Genomic DNA, 23374 nt, shown 5'->3' on the forward strand with positions numbered 1-23374 from the left:
ATTGATTTGCAAAATGATTATATACATACATATGGAAAGCACAAAAATAATCAGACAACAGATAGCAGTCAGGCCATAGCTCTGTACTTATCAGCCAGCTGTGACTTATGTACATGAAGGGGGTGGGGGGCATACACTATGTGGTAGTGACATACCAGCACTTGTAGCCATCCCCACCATCCACCATGTAACAACAGGAACAATCAGGCAGTTTCAGTTCTATCATGCAGCAGCCCATCACTCTCCCTGTACACAGTAGGGAGATGGCGGGAACTAGGGTTTACAGCTGCCCATGTACGAGGTTGTCCTCATAGAAGATGGGAATATGTCCTTTTCTCCACATCCATGTCAGTCATGAATGTTATGTAAAGGAACTCATGTCCAGGCACCACTGTTTCTCTTTCTGTTTAATTCGTTCACATGCACGCCTTTCCCCCATTGAGTTCAATGACCTCTAGATCACTCATCTCCCCAACCCTTCTGTTTCCATTCATTGGATGGAAAAATTAAATACAGCACAGGTGTATTAAACCCACAGTATGCACTTAGCACAGCACAAAGCATCCTGGAACTGCCGGCTGATTATGTGGAGGTCCTGCTGACAGCCAGTGGTAGGAAAATCAGTCACAAAAGTGATACTTCTACTCTCCAAGGACCCTCATAATTAGATACAGAAAACAGAGGGCAAAAACGGTGTAAGCAGTCACTCCCCAAGGCTTGCCTCCACTCTCTAGCTCTTTCTGGCTGCTTTGGGTGGCAATGCTATTGATCATTTGTTATCTCATTTCTGGATATATATTTGTGGGGTCCTTGGAGAGAAGAAGTATCAAGTAAATATAAACTAAAAGTATCCATGAAGAATCTGATTTTTCCTTTGGATTGGAAGTATGTTGGGACATTATTTAGTGCCTTACACAGTGTGTCGAATTAGGCAAATAATCTGGTAGCTCTTGTAAAGGTTATGCCAAGATACAACAAAGTATATTTTAATGCTTATTCTAGGAAAATGTAAAAACTGTATATCGATATTCAGCTGTAGATTGCTTTACATTGATGTAAACTGAAATGCTGTTTTTCAAATGAGTAACCGTGTGGAATTTACTAATACTGGATGCAGAATAGAAGTTTCTCATAATTTTGCTGTCTGCAGCCTTATTACACACAGCAGGTAATGAAATCACTACCAAACTCCTGGTGCTAAATAGTAAAAGGATATGAATTCTACTAGTATTCTTGTGTGAAAACAGCATATAAAATATAGCATCACAATGTGCAGGGAATTTTTATGGTATATATTCAGGAGCAGATTGGCCATAGAATTTTGCTGGAATTTTCACAATGGGCCGACACACTGTGGGGCCGCGGCCCCCTGTCAGATGGGTTTTATATTTCTTTACTTTATTTAAAAAAAAAAAAAAACATTCCGGCAGCGGCGGCAGGTGAATGATACGGGGCATGCCGGTAAAGTGTGTGAGGACGGGCAGCGGGTGACTGTCAGAGGAGGGGCCGCGGGTGACTGTGGTAGGAGGGGCCGCAGGTGACTGTGGGAGGAGGGTCGAGCAGGGTTATGAGTATGAGCACAGCAGCATCTTGGGGGGAGAAGACGAACAGAGCAGTCCAGCTCTGACAGCACCGAGCAGTAAGGAGGAGGCCGAAGGTGGGTGGAGCCGAGTCACAAGCAAGCCAAGCATCATCAGCAGCATCATGGAGGAGGAGGAGGAGAAGTACTCTCTGGCATGTACAGCAGGCAGCTCCAGCTAAGTAGCACTGAGGAGAAAGCCAGAGAGGAGGTGCTGGTGAAGCCATCCATGAAGAGACAATCCCGGCTCACGGACAGCCCCGGCTGCAAACCGACAGCACCATTAACTGGGACAAGACGCTTCTGTGGGAGGAGGTAAAGGCCTACTAAGGCCTTGCTGATACAGGAGCTGGGGGGCTCTTACTGCTGGTGATTCGAGGGAAGACTTGAAGGTGATTCAGGGGCGGGGGGGAATAACTGTGGGTGATACGGGGGGCCCTAATTGTGGTATAGCAGGGTGGCACTAATTGTTGGTGACACAGGGGCCGGGATGGCACTAATTGTTGGTGAAACAGGGCAGGGGGACATTAACTGTGGGTGATATAGGGGCAGTGGGACATTAATTGTGGGTGATACAAGGGCAGGGGTGGCACTAACTGTTGGTGAAACAAGGCAGGGAGACACTGTGGGTGATATAGGGGCAGTGGGAAATTCATTGTGGGTGATACAGTGGCAGGAGGCACTTACTCTGGGTGATATAGGAGCAGGGGCGCACTTACTGTGGGTGATATAGGGGCAGGGGGCACTTAATGTGGGTGATATAGGGGTAGGGGGCACTAATTGTGGGTGATACAGGGGCAGGGGGCACTTAATGTGGGTGATATAGGGGTAGGGGGCACTAATTGTGGGTGATACAGGGGCAGGGGGCACTTAATGTGGGTGATATAGGGGTAGGGGGCACTAATTGTGGGTGATACAGTGGCAGGGGGCACTTCATGTGGGTGATATAGGGGTAGGGGGCACTAATTGTGGGTGATACAGGGGCAGGGGGCACTTAATGTGGGTGATGTAGGAGCAGGGGGCGCTTACTGTGGGTGATATAGGGGCAGGGGGCACTTACTGCAGGTGAAACAGGGCCAGAGGGGCAGTTACTGTGGTGCTGATGGATAAGAGGAAATTGTGCTGGGGAGGTATAAGGATGGTTGGTGGACTGTTGCATGTTGATGACATTGGCTTTATTCCTACGCAAACAGGCGGCTTCAAGGCCCTGTGATCTCCTGCATGAATAGAGAATAATGACTCAAGACACTGCCTGTCCAGAAAGGATCAATTTCTTTAGAGGCTGTCCGTTGCAGAGAAATCATATAGGTAAGAAAATATTGGGGTTTGCCCATCAGCTTCCGGAGCGGTGAGCATGCCCCCAAAATGATGAAAACGGGGCAGTGGCGTGCGGGCATGGCATTTCACACAAAGGTGCACCCCTTGACACAAGGCCACACCTTCTTTTTTGGGCACGTGCACGTTCTTATTATTATACATATGTTACATTATACTTTATTACATGTTACAGTACATTCTCATACTATGGTATATTCACTGTAGTGCATTGCCGTTATCAATCTGGTACTTTATACCGCATGCACTATCTGCAGGGCTCGACAAATTCCGGGGGCCAGGTCGCCATGGCGACCAAGATTTTAGTCCTGGCTACTAATTTTTACAAGCCAGGTACTTTTAATAAAGCTAATCGCTAAAAATAAAAAAATAAAAATAAAACGCTCCCCTGGAGATGGTTACAGGCATGGGCGTTTCATTATGTGCCTGTCATATGCAGAGCAGCATGTTCCCGACCCATTCAATCAGTGTGGCTCTGCCTCCTCTATTCTGCCTGCGGGAAGTGTAAAGCGGAGATGGAGACCATGCACAGATTGGCATCAGAAGCCGCGGGGACCTAGGTGTGAGGCTCCGAATGTCACTGTTCATTCCATAGCCTTCTGCCCTTCGCTATGCTGCTGCCTGCATGCGCCCAGGGTCTCTGCAGTCTCCGCCAGCACCAGAGATGCCATGCCCTGCAACCACAGTGGAGGCAGTCAGGTGATTCACATGGAATGACATTATATATATATATATATATATATATATATATATAATACATACATACACACAGTGGTGCTTGAAAGTTTGTGAACTTTTCAGTACTTTCTATATTTCGGCTTAAATTTGGCCTAACACTACCCCAAATTTTCACACAAGTCCTAAAAGTAGATAATGAGAATCAAAACAAACAAATGAGACAAAAAAATTAGACGTGCTTATTTTTTTATTGATAAAAATTATCCAATCTCACATATTTGTGAGTGTCGAAAGTATGTGAAGCTTTGCTTTCAGTATCTGGTATGACCCCCTTGTGCAGCAATAGCTGCTTCTAAACGTTTCCGGTAATTGTTGATTAGCCTTGAACATTGGCTTGGAGGAATTTTACCTCATTCCTCCATACAAAACAGCTTCAACTCTGTTATGTTGGTGGGTTTCCTCCCATGAACTGCTCGCTTCAGGTCCTTCCACAACATTTCGATTGGATTAAGGTCAGGACTTTGACTTGGCCAGTCCAAAACATTACATTTATTTTTCTTTAACCATTCTTTGGTCAAATGACTTGTGTGCTTTGGGTCGTTGTCTTGCTGCATGACCCACGTTCTCTTGAGATGCAGTTCATGGACAGATGTCCTGACATTTTCCTTTAGAATATTCTGGTATAATTCAGAATTCATTGTCCCATCAATGATGGCAAGTCGTCCTGGGCCAGATGCAGCAAAACAGGCACAAACCATGATACCACCACTACCACTGTGTGTCACAGATGGTATGAGGTTTTTATGCTGGAATGCAGTGTTCTCCTTTCTCCAAACATAACGCTTCTCATTTAAACCAAGAAGCTCCTCTGTCCACAAAACATTGTTCCAATAGTCTTTTGGCTTGTCCAGGTGATCTATAGCAAATTGTAGATGGGCAGCAAGTTTCTTTTTGGAGAGCAGCATCTTTTTCCTTGCAATCTTGCCATGCACACCATTGTTGTTCAGTGTCCTTCTGATGGTGGACTCATAAACAATAGCTAATGTGAGAAAGACCTTCCGTTGCTTAGAGGTTACCTTGGGTTCCTTTGTGACCTTGCGAACTATTAGATGCCTTGCTCTTGGCATGATCTTTGTTGGTCGACCAATCCAGAGGAGGGTAATATTGGTCTGGAATTTCCTCCATTTGGACACAATCTGTCTGACTGTTGAATGGTGGAGTCCAAACTCTTTAGAGTTGGTTTGGTAACCTTTTCCAGATTGGTGAGAGTCAACAACTCTTCTTCTGAGGTCCTCAGAAATCTCCTTTGTACATGGCATGATACATTTCCACAAAAATGTGCTGTGAACATCAGACTTTGATAGATCCCTGTTCCTTTAAAAAGATAGGTTGTCCACTCATACCTTTATTGCCATCCCACAGATTGAAAATACCTGACTCTAATTTCTTTAAAAAAAAATGAGCATGTCTAATTTTTTTGCCTAATTTGTTTGATTTGATTCTCTTTATCTACTGTTAGGACTTGTGTGAAAATCTGAAGTAGTTTCAGGCCAAATTTCAGCAGACATATAGAAAATTCTGAAGGGTTAACAAACTGTCAAGCACCAGTTTGTGTGTGTGTGTATAACATTTTGGATTCAGAATTTCTATGTTTACTTCTTGTTGAGATAAGCTTATACACTAATTTTTTTATGAAAATATCCCGCTATGTACAAAGGGGAACTCTCAGGGACATCGGTTATATACCTGGCATATTGTACAAGTCTTTGTGAAAGACTTCCCCAGTGGAAGCGGACACTGCCCATGAGCACAGCGTCGGCATCCGCCGGCGCTCTCATGCTCTTAAGCCTCCATAGGCTTAAAGTAGTTTACACTACCGAGGCCAAACTCTGAGAAGCTTTACTTTTGGAGTTTGGTACATAGGGTAGAGATTGTAGTCCCTATTGATAATAATGGGAACTACGATCTGCAGTGCTTATTTTCTGTGAAATCTCTTGCCTTGTGCTATTAGTACATAGCTATAAATCAAAAAATTATGATGAAAATAAGAGTTATGGTAGACTTACTTTTGTTAACTCTTTTTCTTCGAGGTCCATAGGAATTACCTTGGGGGGGGGAGGGAGGGTATTAGGTTGGAGTGATCCAGGCACCAAACAATCAAGCTGTGCATCCCAGAATGCCCTGGTCCTCCTCCCTATATACAGTGCATCCAGAAAGTATTCACAGCACTTCACTTTTTCCACATTTTGTTATTTTACAGCCTTATTTCAAATTTGTCCTCAAAATTCTACACACAATAGCCCATAATGACAACGTGTAAAAAGTTTTATGGAGATTTTTGCAAATTTAATTAAAAAAAAACAAGTAAGAAATCACATGTACATAATTAAGTATTCACAGCCTTTGCTCAATACTTTGTTGATGCACCTTTACAGCCTCAAGTCTTTTTGAATATGATGCCACAAGCTTGGCACACCTATCTTTGGGCAGTTTCGCCCATTCCTCTTTGCAGCACCTCTCAAGATCCATCATGTTGGATGGGAAGCGTCAGTGCACAGCCATTTTCAGATATCTCCAGAGATGTTCAATTGGATTCAAGTCTGGGCTCTGGCTGGGCCACTCAAGGACATTCACAGAGTTGTCCTGAAGCCACTCCTTTGATATCTTGGCTGTGTGCTTAGGGTCATTGTCCTGCTGAAAGATGAACTGTCGCCCCAGTCTGAGGTCAAGAGCGCCCTGGAGCAGGTTTTCATCCAGGATGTCTCTGTACGTTGCTGCATTCATCTTTCCCTCTATCCTGACTAGTCTCCCAGCTCCTGCTGCTAAAAATTATCCCCACAGCATGATGCTGCCACTACCATGCTTCACTGTAGATGGTATTGGCCTGGTGATGAGCGGTGCCTGGTTTACTCCAAACATAACGCCTGGTATTCACGCGAGAGTTCAATCTTTGTCTCATCAGACCAGAGAATTTTGTTTCTCATGGTATGAGAGTCCTTCAGGTGCATTTTGGCAAACTCCAGGTGGGGTGCCATGTGCTTTTTACTAAGGAGTGGCTTCCGTCTGGCCACTCTACCATACTGGTCTGATTGGTCAACTGCTGCAGAGATGGTTGTCCTTCTGGAAGGTTCTCCTCTCTCCACAGAGGAATGCTGTAGCTCTGACAAAGTGACCATCGGGTTCTTAGTCACCTCCCTGACCAGGGCCCTTCTCCCCCGATCGCTCAGTTTAGATGGCCGGCCAACTCTAGGAAGAGTCCAGGTGGTTACGAACTTCTTCCATTTACGGATGATGGAGGCCACTGTGCTCACTGGGACCTTCAAAGCAGCAGAAATTTTTCTGTACCCTTCCCCAGATTTGTGCCTCGAGACAATCCTGTCTCAGAGGTCTACAGACAATTCCTTGGACTGACATGCACTGTCAAGTGTGGGACCTTATATAGACAGGTGAATGCCTTGCAAAATCATGTCCAATCAATTGAATTTACCACAGGGTGTAGGTACTTAAGCTGCAGGAACATCTCAAGGATGATCAGTGGAAAAGGGATGCACCTGAGCTCAATTTTGAACTTCATTGTAAAGGCTGTGAATACTTATGTACATGTTATTTCTTAGGGGTTTTTTTACATTAAATTTGCAAAAATCTCCCAAAAACGTTTACACGTTGTCATTATGGGGTATTGTGCGTAGAATTTTGAGGACAAAAATGAATTTATTCCATTTTGGAATAAGGCTGTAACATGACAAAATGAGGAAAAAGTGAAGCGCTGTGAATACTTTCTGGATGCACTGTACCACGCCCCTGGCCACAGGCAAGTCAGTTTTGTAACAAGCCTAAGGGAGTAGAAGGAGAAGAGAAGGAAGGACAATGTACACAAGAAACACTCAAAAAAGAAGAGGGAATTAGTGAACCCCAGAAAAAAGATTACCCATTGAGGCCAGGAGCGTCAGGGTGGAAGCCCTGTGGACCTCGAAGAAAGCGAGTTAACAAAGGTAAGTGTACCATAATTCTTATTTTCTTCTTCAGGGTCCACAGGAATTACCTTGGGGATGTCCTAAAGTAGTTCCCTTAAGGGTGGGGAAGCTCCTGATCAGAAAGGAGAATCCGCCGCCCAAAGGAAGCATCCTGAGAGGCAAAAGTATCAAACACATAAAACTTGATAAATGTGTGGACAAAAGACCAAGTGGCTGCCTTGCACAATTGTTCAGCAGAGGCGCCATGTCTAACACATATATACACACACTAACACATATATCCATACTAACATACGTACATACACATACATACACACTAAAACATACATACACATATATACACTCTAACACAGGGCCAGCCAAAAGGTCGATCGCGATCTACCGGTAGATTGCGGAGCTCCCGCCGGTAGATCGCGGCCAAGCTGTTGCAGTTCCTGGGAATGCTGGTCTCTGAAGAGATCAGAAACCTAAGAAGCCTCTGATTGCTTCAGAGGCCAGCATTCCCAGTGATGCTGTGCGCGGGAGCGTGGGTGACATCATGACGTCACCCGTGTCTCCCGCGATGTGAAGAGCCTGCGCGCCTGCTGGAGGCAGGCAGTGGTTGACCCACACGGGAGCATTGGTCAGGTAAGTAATGCCCAGGGGAGGGGGCACCAGTACTGGGGGCACAGCATTACGGGCATTAGTGGGGGAGCAGCACAAGGGGCATTACTGGGGCACTGCATTAAGGGCACTACTGGGGGCACTGCATAAAGGGCTCAACTGGGGGCACTGCCTCTAGGGCACTGTATAAGGGGCACTACTGGGGGCACTGCATAAGGGGCTCTAATACAGGGTGCATTGCATAATGGGCACAACTACAGGGGAACTGCATAATGGGCACAACTACTGGGGGCATTGCATAAAGGGCACTACTACTGGGGGCACTGCATAAAGGGCACTACTATTGGGGGCATTGCATAAGGGGCACTACTACAGTGGGCATTGCATATGGGGCACTACTACCATGGGCATTGTATAAGGGGCACTCATTGTGTATAAGGGCACTACTGTGTGTCGTACCATGAATAAGGGACACTACTATGTGGTGTAATGTGAATAAGATTGTGCTGTTGTGTGGAGTAACTTGAATTGGGGATACTATGTGTGAGTTTGCCAGGACAGACCCCCACGTCCCTTGCTGTGAGGTCATGCCTCCTTTTTTGCATACCACGCCCCTGTTTTTGGCGCAGTAGAACACAAAAGGTTTTAAGTTTTAAAAGTAGATCGCCGAGTCCAAAAGTCTGGCCACCCCTGCTGTAACACATACATACACACTAACACATACAGATATATACATACAAATGTATACACACTAACACATACAGACATATACATATGCATATATACATACTAACACATACAGACATATACATTTATACACACTAAACACATACATTCCAATTTATACACACTAACACATACAGACATATACAAACATACTTATTACTTACACTTCTGAGGCACCAGCTGGTTGCTATAATGGGTGGCGGGCACCTTGCATTATTAGGCCCCGCCAGAATGACTCATTCGCGGGTGACGGGGCTTGCCACATTGGCTCCACCCCCATTACGATTAGACGGACACCTTGCATTATTAGGCCCCGTCCCTCTGGAATGACGTGATTCGCTGTTGTGTGGGGGGCAGGGCTTGCCTAATTGACTCCGCCACATTACGATCAGACCAAAAAGGTGAATTGGTCCATCAATCGGGCCCGGAACTCAAGTACCGGCAGTCCCCCCTTGATGGCGGCCCTGCGTAGGATTGCTCGCCTGCAAAAAGGTTTTAACATCTGGCAGGGTCGCAATCCTATGCTGGAACCAAACTGACAACGCAGATACCTGAACTCTCAGGGTGGCCAGGTGGAGACCGAGGTCAAACCCCGCCTGGGGAAAAGCAATAACCCGGGAAACCCTAAAATGCGTAGGGTAAAATTTTCTGTGGGAACACCATTGAAAAACTCTGTAATAAATGCAGGCAGAGGAAGGCTTTCGTGCCCTAAGCATCATCTGTATTAAAGAGCTATTGAAACCTCTGGCTCTTAAGATGGAAGACTCAAGAGCCACGCCATCAAAGACAGACGAGGTAAGTTCGGATGCAGGCAGGGACCTTGCGCTAACAGTTCCAGCTGTAGAGGAAGTGGAAACAGAGTGTCTATTGATAAACTTCATAAATCGGTGAACCAATGGCGCCTGGGCCAAGCAGAATATATTAGCATTACTGTGTCGCCTTCCTGCTTGAATTTCCTGAGGATCATTGGGAGGAGGGATATCAGACGAAAGAGATATTTTGAAGTCCCACTTCACTGCCAGAGCATCCACAAAGTCGGCTGAGGGATCTCTGGTACTGGACCCGTACCTGGGGACCTTGTGGTTGTGACCGGAGGCCATGAGGTCTACTTCGGGTAGACCACATTTGTCCACCAAGAGCTGAAATACCTCAGGTGGAGAGCCCATTTTCCAGAGTGTATATCCTGGCGACTTAGGAAGCTCGCTTCCCAGTTGAGGACTCCTGGAATGAACACTGCCAAGATTGGTCCAAGAAGACATTGGACCTTATTCAGAGGCGGCCGTATGGTCTATGACCGCACGGCCGCCTCAATGTTTTGCCAGTCGGCTCCCTCGTGCACATGCGTGAGACCTGCTACGACCGACAGCGCTGGTCGTAGCGGGTCTCTTTCCAAAGGGGGCGAGCTGTCTATGTTGATTGACAGCTCGCCCCGTTTGGAAGGCGAGCCGGGGGGGTGGAAGCCCAAATGGAGGCGTTCCCATGGGAACGCCTGCCGTTTGGGGGAGGCCCCACTGACATCACTAGTGATGTCAGTGGAGAGCTTCCGGCTCTGACAGAGCCAGAAGCTCTCCGGGGCTTACGACAAGTGAGACCCTACCCTAGGGTCTCGTCGTAAGCCCCGATGGTCGTTAGAGCTGTGGATGTTAACCCACAGCCTAACGACCGCAACAGAGGCAGGCGGTCAGGATGCAAGTGGCCGCCCAGTTTCTGAGCGACAGCTTGCATCCTCCAACCGCCTCTGAATGAGGCCCATTATGCCCATACTATAATTTTTGTCACTTCCCTCATGGCTGCCAGACTTTGCATGCCTCCATGATGGTTGAGATAGGCTACTGCGGTCATGTTGGCGGACTGAATTTGGACCGACCTGCCTTGAAGTAGGTCTTGTGCCAGATTGAGTGCCTTGTATACTGCACGAAGTTCCAGGATGTTTATGGACAGGTGACTTTCCTTGGTCGTCCATCTTCCCTGAAAAGAATGACAACCTGTCACTGTGCCCCATACGCAGAGGCTGGCATCCGTGGTGGTATCCAGAAGGGGCGACCCTTGTCTAGATGAGACGTTTGCAGCCACCATGAGAGGGAAAGTCGAGCCTACAGTGAGAGATGGATCGTCTGTGACCGTATTAACTGATACTGCCCGTTCCACCGGGTGAGAATCAGTTGTTGCAGCGGCCTGGAATGGAACTGAGAATATTCCACCATGTCCAAGGTGGATACAATGGACCCCCAAAACCTGCATCGCTGAGTAGATAGACACCCTCCGATTGCAGAGAAATTTGCGAACCCGCAATTGGAGCGCCAGAATCTTGTCTCTTGGCAGAAATATCATTTGTGTCAGAGAATCCAGGAGTGCACCTAGATGTACCATCCGCTGTACTGGAGAAAGAGAAGACTTTTTCCAATTGATGATCCAGCCGTGCATCTGTAGGCAGGCAATGGTTAGTCTGAGATGATGTTGTAACACAACTGGAGACTGTGCCAATATTAGGAGGTCATCCAAGTATGGCAGTATTCTGACTCCCTGACGCTTGCGGTGAGCTGTTATCACTGCCATTATTTTGCTTGCGGTGAGCTGTCATCACTGCCATTATTTTGGCAAAGACCCAAGAAGCCGTTGACAAACCAAAGGGCAGTGCAATCCGTAGAAACCTTTGGATGGATGGTGAAATAGGCACATGCAGATATGCATACTGAATGTCCAGGGACACCATAAAATCCCCAGGTTCCATTGCCAGAATAATTGACCGAAGAGTTTCCATATGGAACTTGGGCACATGGATAAATCTGTTGTATTTCAGATTCAGAATAGGCCGGTGGGACAAGTTTGGGCTTCTCAATCACAAACAGATTGAAATAATAACCCCTTCCTTGTTGGGCCAAAGGAACTGGGATTATCACCCCTGAACCCAGCATGGAATGAATGGCCTCCTGGAGGGCTAAGACCCTGGTAAAATCTGATGGGAGAGTTGTACAAGAAATCTTCTGGTGGGGGACACTTCCGGAAAGGAGGCCGCATCCTGAATATGGGAGATAATTGTCAGCTGTTCTCTGGTAGCATCTGAAAGAGTATCTTCCAGTGCCCCTGTCCATTCTTCAATGGCCTGAGACACCCAGGCCATGGCCATTTCGGGGCAGGTAACAGCTCCAGGCAATGAAAATACAGATTTGTGGCAGGACTCCAGTCTTCTATCTGTGGGATCCTTAAGTGAGGATGCAGATGGTATAGGAAAAGTAGTGCTCCTGGCCAGCATCCAGAGTAGGTGGAATTTCCCAGTTAGCACATTCGCCAGGTGGGAGGGGGTATAAAGCCGTTATCTTCTTTGTAACATGGAATCGTTTATCAGGAGTACTCCATGCTTCTCCCATAAGTTCAGAGAGCTGCTTGGACTTAGGAAACTCAGCCTTAACCACCTTCTGGTGTTGAACACTGTAGTCTTAAGTCTAGGTGCTGGCTCGTCATTATCTATGTTCAAGATAGATTTGACCGCCCTAATCAAGGAAGGGAAATCCACTGCTGACGGATGGTCCTCTTCTCCTGAGACCGACTCCTAAAAAGAGCCCTGTGCATCTTCAAACCCTTCCAAAGATGCATCATAATGTACAGGTTGGGCGGACTGATAGGATGACACCGACCACCTTCTGGCTTTAGAAGGTCTGTTTGTTTGAAGCATTTGCTGAAATGCAGCAGATGAAGTCATACTCTGACATGAGTGGGCATGAACATCCATCCAGGAAGGATGTATAGGGGGTATAAACATAGCATGCTACTTCTTACCCTTAGACATAATAAAGGTAACATGGGTGTCGCCATTGTCCTCAGCGCCAGAATTTATATACCCCGGTGGTCTAGTAGGGAAGCGGTCAGCCCCGGTTCCTCACCACAGCAACCTCCGACAGGTCTCCACTGCTGGATGTATGGACTGCCACGTGGTTGACCGCAAGCGGCGAACCACCTTACTTGCTTCCCGCGTCTTGCAGCTGCAGTCCCAGGCCCAGTGTCTAAACACTGCGCTGGCGCACCCACCGAAATCACCAGTTTCTTCAATGGTGTTGCGGAGATGGAAGATGGAGCAGCAGCACGGGCGTCCATTAGGACGCATAGTGCTGCTTGCTGTAAGAGAAAAAAAAAACAACAAAGCTTGGGACTGCCTGAGCAGTCACCCTGTTTAAAAAGGTGCAACTGAATCCTGCGCATCAAACAGAAAATCTGACTTGCCTGCGGCCGGGGCCATGGTATATACAGAGAAGGACCAGGGCATTCTGGGATGCACAGCTTGACTGTTATCGCCTGGAACACTCCAAACTAATACCCCCCCTCATGTTTAATATTATTAACTTAGTATTGATCTTTTGATTTGATTTTGTCTTTACTATCAGGATTCTCTTAATATTTATGTGTTAAGCAATCTTATTAGCACAGTAGTTCTACTATTAGTTGTTTATTTATTAGGAAAATACAATGCTGCTTTGGAAAGCGTTTATTTCTCAAGGAAGACAGAACGACGACTATTTACAAAGGTATGTATTTCTATTGTGGGAGTAGAACGGCTTAATTGTTCCATTACCCACAATTGTATTATTAAACACAAACAGATGATCTAGTTGAAAAGTCAATTTAATAGATGCAGCTGAGAAATCTATAAACAAACTATGATAAAACTATGATAATAATGATGATCATAAAAAAGTATCTTCAATCTATATATTAGCACTTACATGTCTTGTTCAGCAACATTTTCCAACAACATGTGCAGAAAATCCTGAAAGGAGAAAAAAAAAAAAAGAGATAATATAACACTTGTCATCAGAAAGATCTTCAGTGAACACATTATAGGGTCTATTCATCATGGTGAACAGGTCCAATATACATGCAAAGCCAGTACTGTAGTTTCCCAATAAATTATGTATTAGACCCATTCCCCATTGCTGTCTGAAAAATTTTCAGAGCTTGACTGTGAAAACTGATGCTATCTTAGAGGATGATGGAAATAGGAATCACGATAGTGTGACAGCAATAGCACAAACTGCTAAAATCACATTATTTGTACAATATTCTAATGAAGTGTTGATTAGAGAAAAGTATCTTGACAGTTATTAATAAATATAACATTAATATCAGTCATTTTTATGCAAGTACCCACACAAATTATACCTTGTTTATTTCCAGAAGATAGCATTATTTTATTCCTATTGACAAATCTACCCAAAATGGGCAAAAAAGTGTTATTCTATTGAAATTACAATAAATTAACTACAAATGTGTCCTCATTTACCTTTCCTCTTATCGTGTCACAGACTTTGTCATTTAGCTGTGGCATGCATCTTTTATCTTAAAATTTGCTTCTTATTCGCACTACTAAATTGACAAAGTAACATTGCAGTACTTGTACTTCTGTGTCCGACTAAGTAGCAAATCTGTGTAAATAAGGTTCAGATGTGAGCAGCCACGACCATTCCTCCTGCCGCGTTCCGTTATACACAATATTAAGGAAAAAGTATGCTTTGCTACCCGTGGCGGAATATCTAAGTTGTGCCAAGTGTCTTGCACCATATAGCAAAAAATACAGAACTATTTTTTAGCTCTTGCTTCGGCAATAATTCGCCTTTCCAAAATAGCAAAAAGCAGGATTCTACACTTAGGTTTAAATAATGAAATATGCACTTGAAAAAATTATAATGCTTTTTTTGTTGCTAGGCTTGGATGTAATGCATAAAATATGTAGGAATGATATGGCAACCAAACAAGGCCCACCATTCTGAAAGTAGGCATCCTAATGCATCAAATGTGTGCACCTCCGAGCTTATTGAATCCAAGATGGGTAAATCTGACATTGCTCTCCGGACTTCTTCACCCTTTTTATAGTATAGGGCAGTGGTTCCAAACTCACTCCTTAAGGCACCCAGGGGCGTATCTGTAATGGGTGCAGGGTGTGCGGTGCACACGGGCCCCTGAGTCCAGGTGGGGGCCCGCATTGCACACCCTGCACCCATATTATTTCATACTTGCCTCTCCGAGGTCCTGCGTCGGGTCATTTTTCCGGCGTTTCTGCACATGCACAGTGAGGAAATCGGCAGGGAAATGGTGCGGCCAGAGTCTGCTGTTGCTGCAGTCAGACGCGTCAGTCTGCTGCCGGACGCCGGGGAGAGAGGAGGAAACCCCAGACGGGTAATGAACACGGGCTCCCTCCTCTCTCAATACGCCCCTGGAGGCAACCTAACAGCACAGGTTTCAAGGATATCATGCTTGAGCACAGATGGTTAAATCAAATTGACTGAAGTACTAATTAAGCTAACTGCTCAAGAATAGATATTGAGCCTTAGTCAGTACGGATCGCAACTGGGATTGCAATAGTGATTACGCACGCAGTCTCACTGCGAAGACATACTAATCCTCTGCAATGCCAACGCAGCACAACATAAGAACGCCCACCTTAACTTACACACACCCGTAATACTTAGCAAGACTGCAAAACCATCGGTAACATTGAGTACAATCGCAGCCTCACGCTCACTTGCATAATGTCTGACCTTACTCAGGAATAGCTAACCTGGTCGCACGCAAAAAAGCGTGGGTGAAAGCCCAAGCTGAGTATGGCATCGCAGTGCCTAATTTATGCACACCCCTTCAACGGCGTTTAAACACACTGGCAGGCCTGCATTTTGCTGACCAACCCCCCATGTCACAACCCCCAAACGGTACTTCCTGTCAATCACTGTGCCATGGGTCTGCAATGAACAGCTTTTTTTTTAAAAATAAAAAGGATCAGCAGCTGCTTTGATGCAAGGGGGGAACGGCCAATAATGTTGATCCTCAGGGCTGCCTGACCCTTAAATCTACCACTGAATGGAGCAGGTAAAGCTCTTTATGCAGCATGAGTAGTGCTTGTGTTTGATCTTTAAAGGATTGATTAATGTCCTGTAACCGCCAATCAATGGGTGTGGCCATTCTGGTTCTTCTTCTGTGGCATCTGATCTAGCTATTTCTGCTAACTAGGATGTTATTGTATTCATTTGCTTTGTTTGATCTCTCATAAAATGTATTGCAGTCTGCGGAAGACATCCAGTGATTCGGACAGTGCTTCCATATTTTGGAGGGTTGTTGTTGTTTGTGAGCTCAAATGCAGCTAGGATTTAACAGTGTCCTCTAAGGTGGATTCTCTGCAGGCTCTGCTGTATCTATATTCATGAGGACGATGTGATCCTCTCCTCCCAAATGATCAATCACGACTGGCGATGGTGTTACTGCATGAGTTGGCCCTGAAAATAGGACAGAATATGTAAGTAATCATGCATGTTACTTCCCCTACACAATGACCAAAGTATTTAAGCAACTTACTTTAAGTTTACTATGTGTGAAAAGATGTCTTGTACTTTAACTTACTAATAAGAAGATTAATATTTTTCTAGCTGGGCCATCTTATGCATAATAGATCGCAAAACATTATTCTGTAATTATTTTGCTGTGTGTCTCTAGTTTGTTACAGTAATAAAGTGTCAAGTGACTGACATGGTGACTCTTATTAAGTAGGTAGGTGAATAATGTTTTAAATTACACTGTATATGTCCAGCTTATTTTCATTCACAATACCTTTAATAATGTTTTTTACCTCAGTGGTTTCCAAACCCGGCCCACAAGGCACTTCTACAGTCCAGTTTTTAAGGATATCCATGCTTGAGCACAGGTAGAAAAAGCAGTACTTTAGTCAATTTGATGTAACCACCTGTGCTTAAGCATGAATAAACTTAAAACCTGAAAGTAACTGTGCCTTAAAGACATTGTTTTGGCGTTAAATTGACTCCTGCGATCGGCGAAAAACGCAGATTTTTAGCAGATTATCCCCGATTTTCGCAGATGTTTTTTTCACCCTATCCTATTATTTCTGTAGAAATAATAGGATAGTTCTCCCAAAAACACATAGGTGCTGCGATAAGCTCGCGAACCTGTGTGCTTTCGTGAAAAAACAGCAATTATCGAGGATTCTTTTTCTGGATACATCAGGTGCCAAAAAAAAACCTGGTAAGTGCCCGCGTCAGGCTGACTTCAGGGCTAATTGGATAGCCCCGGGAGAGGTAATTAGCCGTGGTAAGTTATCGTGGCTAATTGGATACCCCCCATAGTTTGTAAACCACTGGTTTAGATGCATTCATTAGAGTATGGATGACGAACTACAATCTTTAACAATAATTGGGGATTTGTTACACTACAATAATGTAAAATTCAAAAGCCATTTGTAAACAATTGCTTGATTTTACATTATTATATATTGTAAATTAGGAGCACTCACCAGCGACTTCACCATCATCGACTGTGGGATGGCACCTTTTGGCTGAAGCTTTTATCTTGCTCTGTGCAGCTGTAGTAAAATACAAGTCAATATTATATTTAAAAAAATGGTCTATAAAAGGGCATCAGAACAATACTATGCATATTTCAACATAAAAGCAGTGCGTCATAAATGCTGATGGGTTTTAATTGTTGTTATAGAAAATATTATTGTACACATTTTGACCTTTAATTTCGTGTGTAATGGTGACACTAATTTATGATGTTCTATTATTTAAAACTGACACTATTCTTATATTTTAAAATAAAGTTACAAATGCTGGAATATTTATATAGATTTATGAGCTCAAAATAAAACTATACTTTAAAATAATGTGCGTTACTCACCAGTTTGGGGTTGAGGGGGTGCACGATCTATGTCCTCCACATGCATGCTAGGGAGTATCTCAGGTGGAATCATTTGCCGCAGTTCCTGCTCGTAAGAGGTGAAGTCCAGGTGGTGTGATGGCCCACTCCATGTCCCTCTTGTGCATTTATCTCCTCTGTCAGCTTTTCTTTAAAGTGCCTTTTAACTTTCGAGAACCTTTTGCAGCAGTTCTCTGGGTTACACTTGACAGAGCCCACAGAATTGACCGCATCACAGACAGTCTGCCATAAGGATTTTTTGTGGGGCCAGGATGTGTATTGTGCTTGTCTCCCTAACAGCTTATCATACAGCCATGGTCAAAAATATTGGTTTTCACAAAGTTTGCTGCATCAGTGCTTTTAGACCTTTTTGTCAGATGTTACTATGGTATATCGAAGTAAAATTACAAGAATTTCATAAGTGTCAAAGGCTTTTATTGACAATTACATTAAGTTTATGCAAAGAGTCAATATTTGCAGTGCTAACCATTCTTTTTGAAGACCTCTGCAATACGCCCTGGCATGCTGTCAGTCAACTTCTGAGCCACATACTGACCGATGGCCGCCCATTCTTGCCTAATCAATGCTTGGAATTTGTGGGTTTTTGTATGTCCATCCACCTCTTGAGGATTGACCACAAGTTCTCAATGGGATTAAGGTCTGGGGACTTTCCTCACCATGGACCCAAAATTTAGATGATTTGTTCCCTGAGCCACTTAGTTATCACTTTTGCCTTATTTCAAGGTACTACACCATGCTGGAAAAGGCATTGTTCACCACCAAACTGTTCTTGGATGTTTTGGAGAAGTTGCTCTTGGAGGATGTTTTGGTACCATTCTATATTCATGGCTGTGTTCTTATGCAAAATTATGAGTGAGCCCACTCCCTTGGCTGAGAAGCAACCCCATACATGAATGGTCTCAGGATGCTTTACTGTTGGCATGACAAAGGACGAAGACTTTTGGAGGATGGCCTGGTGTCAAGGACAGCAAAGAAGCCACTTCTCTCCAGGAAAAACATCAGGGACAGACTGATATTCTGCAGAAGGTACAGGGATTTGACTGCTGAGGACTGGGGTAAAGTTATTTTCTTTGATGAATTCCCTTTCAGATTGTTTGGGGCATCTGGAAAAACGCTTGTCCAGAGAAAGAAAGATGAGCGCTACCATCAATCCTGTGTCATGTCTCTTTTTTTTCATAAGAAATATGATGCATAAATGGGGCTATAACAAATATCATGTATTATTAACTTTTTATAAATATCTTTATTTATATCAACCACATATGAGCAATAGACAAATTGTGCAAAAAAACCCCTCTCCAGTCCATACAATATGCATAAAGCAAACATATAAGCTAACTTAAATACGGAAAACAGATACATTCAGGAATAAGAGTCTATGATGCGATTTTGTTTAGTTCCTTTATTGCAGGATATGGGAAAAGGCTGCAAACGTAAGCTCAGGTGGACTAGCCGCTTCCCACATGTTGCACCAATTTGTCAAGTGGTTTCCTGAGTGTGAACACAAGGAGGAAAGTTAGGGTGGATACAAGGAGGAAAGTTAGAGTAGATGAATGGCGAGTCATGAGGAGGCTGGTAAGCATTAATAATAAGGTGCATTTTTAGGACACATTTAAATCTGGGGAGACTAGCAGAGAGTCTGACAAGATGAAAAAGCGAGTTCTGGAATGAGGGCACATTGAATGAAATCTTGGTGTTGAGAGTGATAGAACAGCAAGCAGAGTGGAGGTTAGGTGGAGGCCGGAAGAGGAGCAAAGAGTGTGGGAGGGAATGTGGGCAGACAGAAGGGTAGAGATGTAGGGAATGAGTGGTTAAGAGTTTTATACAGATGTGTCTCATACACCCAGCCTCAATATAAGATAAACCACAAGCCACGCAGCGTGACTGAGCCACGGTCCTAAAAGTAGCATACAATCTATCAATGTCATAACAGGGCTTTTCTACGTCATGTGCTGCCCATGCACGCTGCACACATGACAGCATGCAGAAGTGGAGAAGCCAGCAGAGTCAAGAATTACAGCATTGCTGGGGCTGTAAGAGGTACAGTGTGCACGTCTAGAGCATCCAACGAAAACTCTGGGTCGCACTCCAGCAGCAATTCTGGAGGCAGGGTACCATTCCAAGCACCCTGCTAGCCAGGTACAGGGTCCGTGGGTTAGCGGTGGTGCCACCCATAGGGCTCTACGCTACACACACCTCTCGCACACCCCAAGTTATGGCCCTGCTCTTTTTATCTTTAGATTGTAACTTATTTGTATTGCAAATGCAGCAAAATTCTACTCAAAGTGTGCTGCAGATGTTGGGCTGCAACTTTAACTGCATAATTAGTTTTAAACATGTACAAAGTTGCAGGTGAAGCACGATGCAACTTGGCATGAGAAAAAGCTGCGCCTGCTGCATCGTGGTACTTTGTATACTGAATCAGACTCATTTGCACACAGACATACAAGTGTCGCACATCAAATTGATCAGTGCAGTATAGCAAAGTAGTTCCAGCTGTTTGTGCAAATAATATGCACATTTTGAGCAAAAATTACACTCTGCGCAGAGGTGTTGTGTGGAGCTTTGGTGCTCGTAGCATCCCTACGCTACAGTGCATGTGAGGCCAATTTGAAATTTAAAATTATTATTGGTCTACAGCCCACACCAAATGTCATACCAACCTTCCCACATGCCACAACAGATGCCGCACTGACCTTCCCACATGCCACAACAAGTGCCACGGGGGGGAGTGGCCTGGCGGCTGAGGGAGCAAGACGCTCCATCACTGAGCTCCCGCTTTGGCTGTGTTTGTCGGCGCCGTGGAGTGGCTTCCCGGGCAGCAGATATACCCAGACACCATCCTTCACCTGCACACCTCACCGGCTACCAGGGGGGATCGAGCTATGGAGCCGGGGAGTAACTCTGTTTGCTCCCGCGGGTTGCAGCCTGTCCTTCCCAACTGGGGCCTCGATTTCTGCGATGGCCTGGTGGACACTTCCTGCTGCAGCACCTTTTGGCCTCCAAAGCCCCTGAATGGTACCTCGCTGGATGCCTGTCATCGTGTCCAGATACAATTTAGGGGGTGACTATGTGACTGTCCTTAAATATGTTGCTTGTTGTGACCCGATGTCTTCTTAAATGTCAGACCACCGGGAGTCACCGTTTGATGGGCATTCCCTGGTGTAACATGTATGTAACCTGATGTCACCAACTCTGACCTCTGCTGTTTTCTGCTGATTTTTGTATTTTGCTACATTATGGTCAAGAACAAAAAGCCCACTCAAAAAGGTAACAGACCTCTTCCAAAAGAGTCCCTGTCCCAGGCAAATATGCAGCCTTTTTTGCAACCCACCCCATCCAGGCCCATTGAAGATCTTTCAGCTTCAAGCCCTTCCTCTTCTCCCCCAGCTCCCCCGATGTCCCCTTCTATTGAGGACTCTGCCTTTTCATCCTCTAATGGTGTGTACACACTGGGCGATTAAAGTGGACAACTGAACGATAATGATATTGTTATCATTCAGTCGTCCACTTTATCATCCATTTTTAACACAAAAACGATGAACGGTAACGAAAACGGGCATTCCCGCGGGTCGATCATCATCGTTCATCGGGTTAACATGCAGGCCAACCTGACGATGTCATCAGGTTGCTGCATGTTGGGGAATGGGGGAGAGAGCCCGGCATTGAACGCTATCATTAATGATATCGTTCAGCGGGTGTGCTCAATGTCATGAACGACATTGAGCACACCCTGCCGGGGACACACTATATGATATCGCTCAGGGACTTCCTGTTGACCGCCGCGTGATGTCACAGGATCATTACCCTTTACAGACTGCCCACTGCTTGGGTCCGAGTCAATGGCTCTCTTTCCGACAACTTCTCCATAGGTAATGGGACGAGACAGGGATGCCTGTTGTCCCCGCTAAGTTTGTACTATGCATTGAAGCTCTTGCAAGATCAATTAGGGCTAACAACCGTGTTTATGGTCTCTCTGTGGGCAATGTGGAGTATAAATTAGCTATGTTTGCTGATGACCTACTGGCCATAGTCTCACAACCTGATACCTCTCTCCCTCACCTTATGCGCGAGTTAGACACCTTGGAGAACTTTCCAAGTTTAAGATTAATATGTCCAAATCATGTGCCCTCAATATCTCAACCCCTCCTTCAACTATAACCAGCCTGAAATGTTCTTTCCCCTTTTTATGGCAGAGTTCACATTTAACCTATTTAGGTGTTAAATTACCCCGTGACCTGACCCAGTTGGTCCCTACATTTTCAACCACTTCTTCAAGTAATACGCGCAAATTATAGTAGGTGGCACTTTAAACAACTTTCTTGGCTAGGGAGGGTAAATGTTGTTAAGATGAACACTCTCCCCAAATTGCTTTATATCCTCCAAACTTTGCCGATTCATGTCCCGGATTCCTGGTTCCATTCTGTACAGCTCCTGATCCAACAATATATATGGTTTCAATATCAAGGGAAGGGGGATGGGGGAGTTTAGATGAGCACAGGATAATATGATATTAACAATATGTATATATGGTATAATATGAGAAATCCACAGTCATCAAGGTCAAAGCCCTATGGTCAGTAGGGGCATGGGGAAATAACAGAGTGGAGGTGCTCCCCGGAGAGTATGAATCATTGGGAACAGACAAGAAGAAAGAAAAAAACTCTCTAATTGGGGTCACTCTTAGATATAAGTAAATAACTAATTAATATGTAACATTTAATGGATATGCATTAAAAATGGCTGCCACATTACAGTACAGTTCCTTAGTTGCAATATAAAAGGACATACAGGAACAGGACAAAACGAAACATGAAACATGAAAAACATAAATATATAGAAAGCAAGGTGAAAATATTTCTCAGCGGGGTGATGTCAGAAGAAAAAGGATTACTCGTGTAATCTTATAGTAAATTCTCTGAGTTAACCCACTTAGATATCAGTCCAATGACTGAGTTGTGACAAGTAATTATAATGTGTATTAAAAGGAAATTAAGTAGGTTAGATAACCTGTAACAGCATCAACACATCGTTAATAAATAAGAACTCAAAGTAGGAGAGATACTAATCATACAGATATCACCAGAGAGCTCCCACTATACAAAAATAAGATAAGCACAGTATTAGTGATAAGTCTCGAAAATAGGGACAGTACGTATCATGCTGATTTCTGTAGAGAGCTTTCTATGTACATATTTCAAAGGTAAAGAAACAAAGTATATCTCTGAATGAGGGAAAGTATATGATACATGGAAATATGTATTTCAAAACTCTCTGTAGAAAACTCCCACTGTACTAATTAATAGGGTAGGCAGACCGAGAATAATCAGTCTATCATCCAAATCAAGTATGCACAGAAGAATAGGCAGACAGATTAAGTGTATGTATAAGCATCAGATGTTATGTAAATATAATATCTGCAGGTACCCCTGAAAATAGATATATGGAGAATATGAAGAAAAAATTATGAAATGAATAAAGTTGCTCCCTATCAATGGTGTCAAGACAGCAGCTGCTGCATGTCATTATGATACTCAGAGAATGACATGTGAGCGTACTGTCAGGCTCACCCAAGGGTGTGAATAAGTGAATTGAGCATCTGCTGTTAGGGCTGATGTGAAAAAGGAACCTGGTATGTAAGATAGTGCAGGAACCTATTCAGATCAGGTTGTAATGAGAGTGCTCATAGATAACATGCAATCTTGTTAGTAGATGGTAAACGTGACTCAAGGTAAAGGCCACAGTATAATATCGTCCTAGTGCTGCT

The 23374-nt window shown here is 44.5% G+C and overlaps 1 protein-coding gene across 3 annotated transcripts in view; it reads right to left on the reverse strand.

Annotated features, from left to right (window-relative positions):
* Positions 1-23374, reverse strand: part of AOPEP (aminopeptidase O (putative)) — a 562421-nt gene that overhangs the window by 207728 nt on the left and 331319 nt on the right. For 2 of the 3 annotated variants that reach the window (XM_088470081.1, XM_088470080.1), the window contains exon 10: positions 13614-13657. The exons of the other annotated variant lie outside the window; for it this stretch is intronic. In XM_088470081.1, the coding sequence (XP_088326207.1) occupies positions 13614-13657 (44 nt within the window). The remainder of the gene's footprint in view (positions 1-13613; positions 13658-23374) is intronic. 3 annotated transcript variants of the gene reach the window in all.

Source organism: Taudactylus pleione, unplaced genomic scaffold (assembly GCF_031769625.1).
Source record: "Taudactylus pleione unplaced genomic scaffold, aTauple2 ptg000095l, whole genome shotgun sequence".
Lineage (NCBI taxonomy): Eukaryota > Metazoa > Chordata > Amphibia > Anura > Myobatrachidae > Taudactylus > Taudactylus pleione.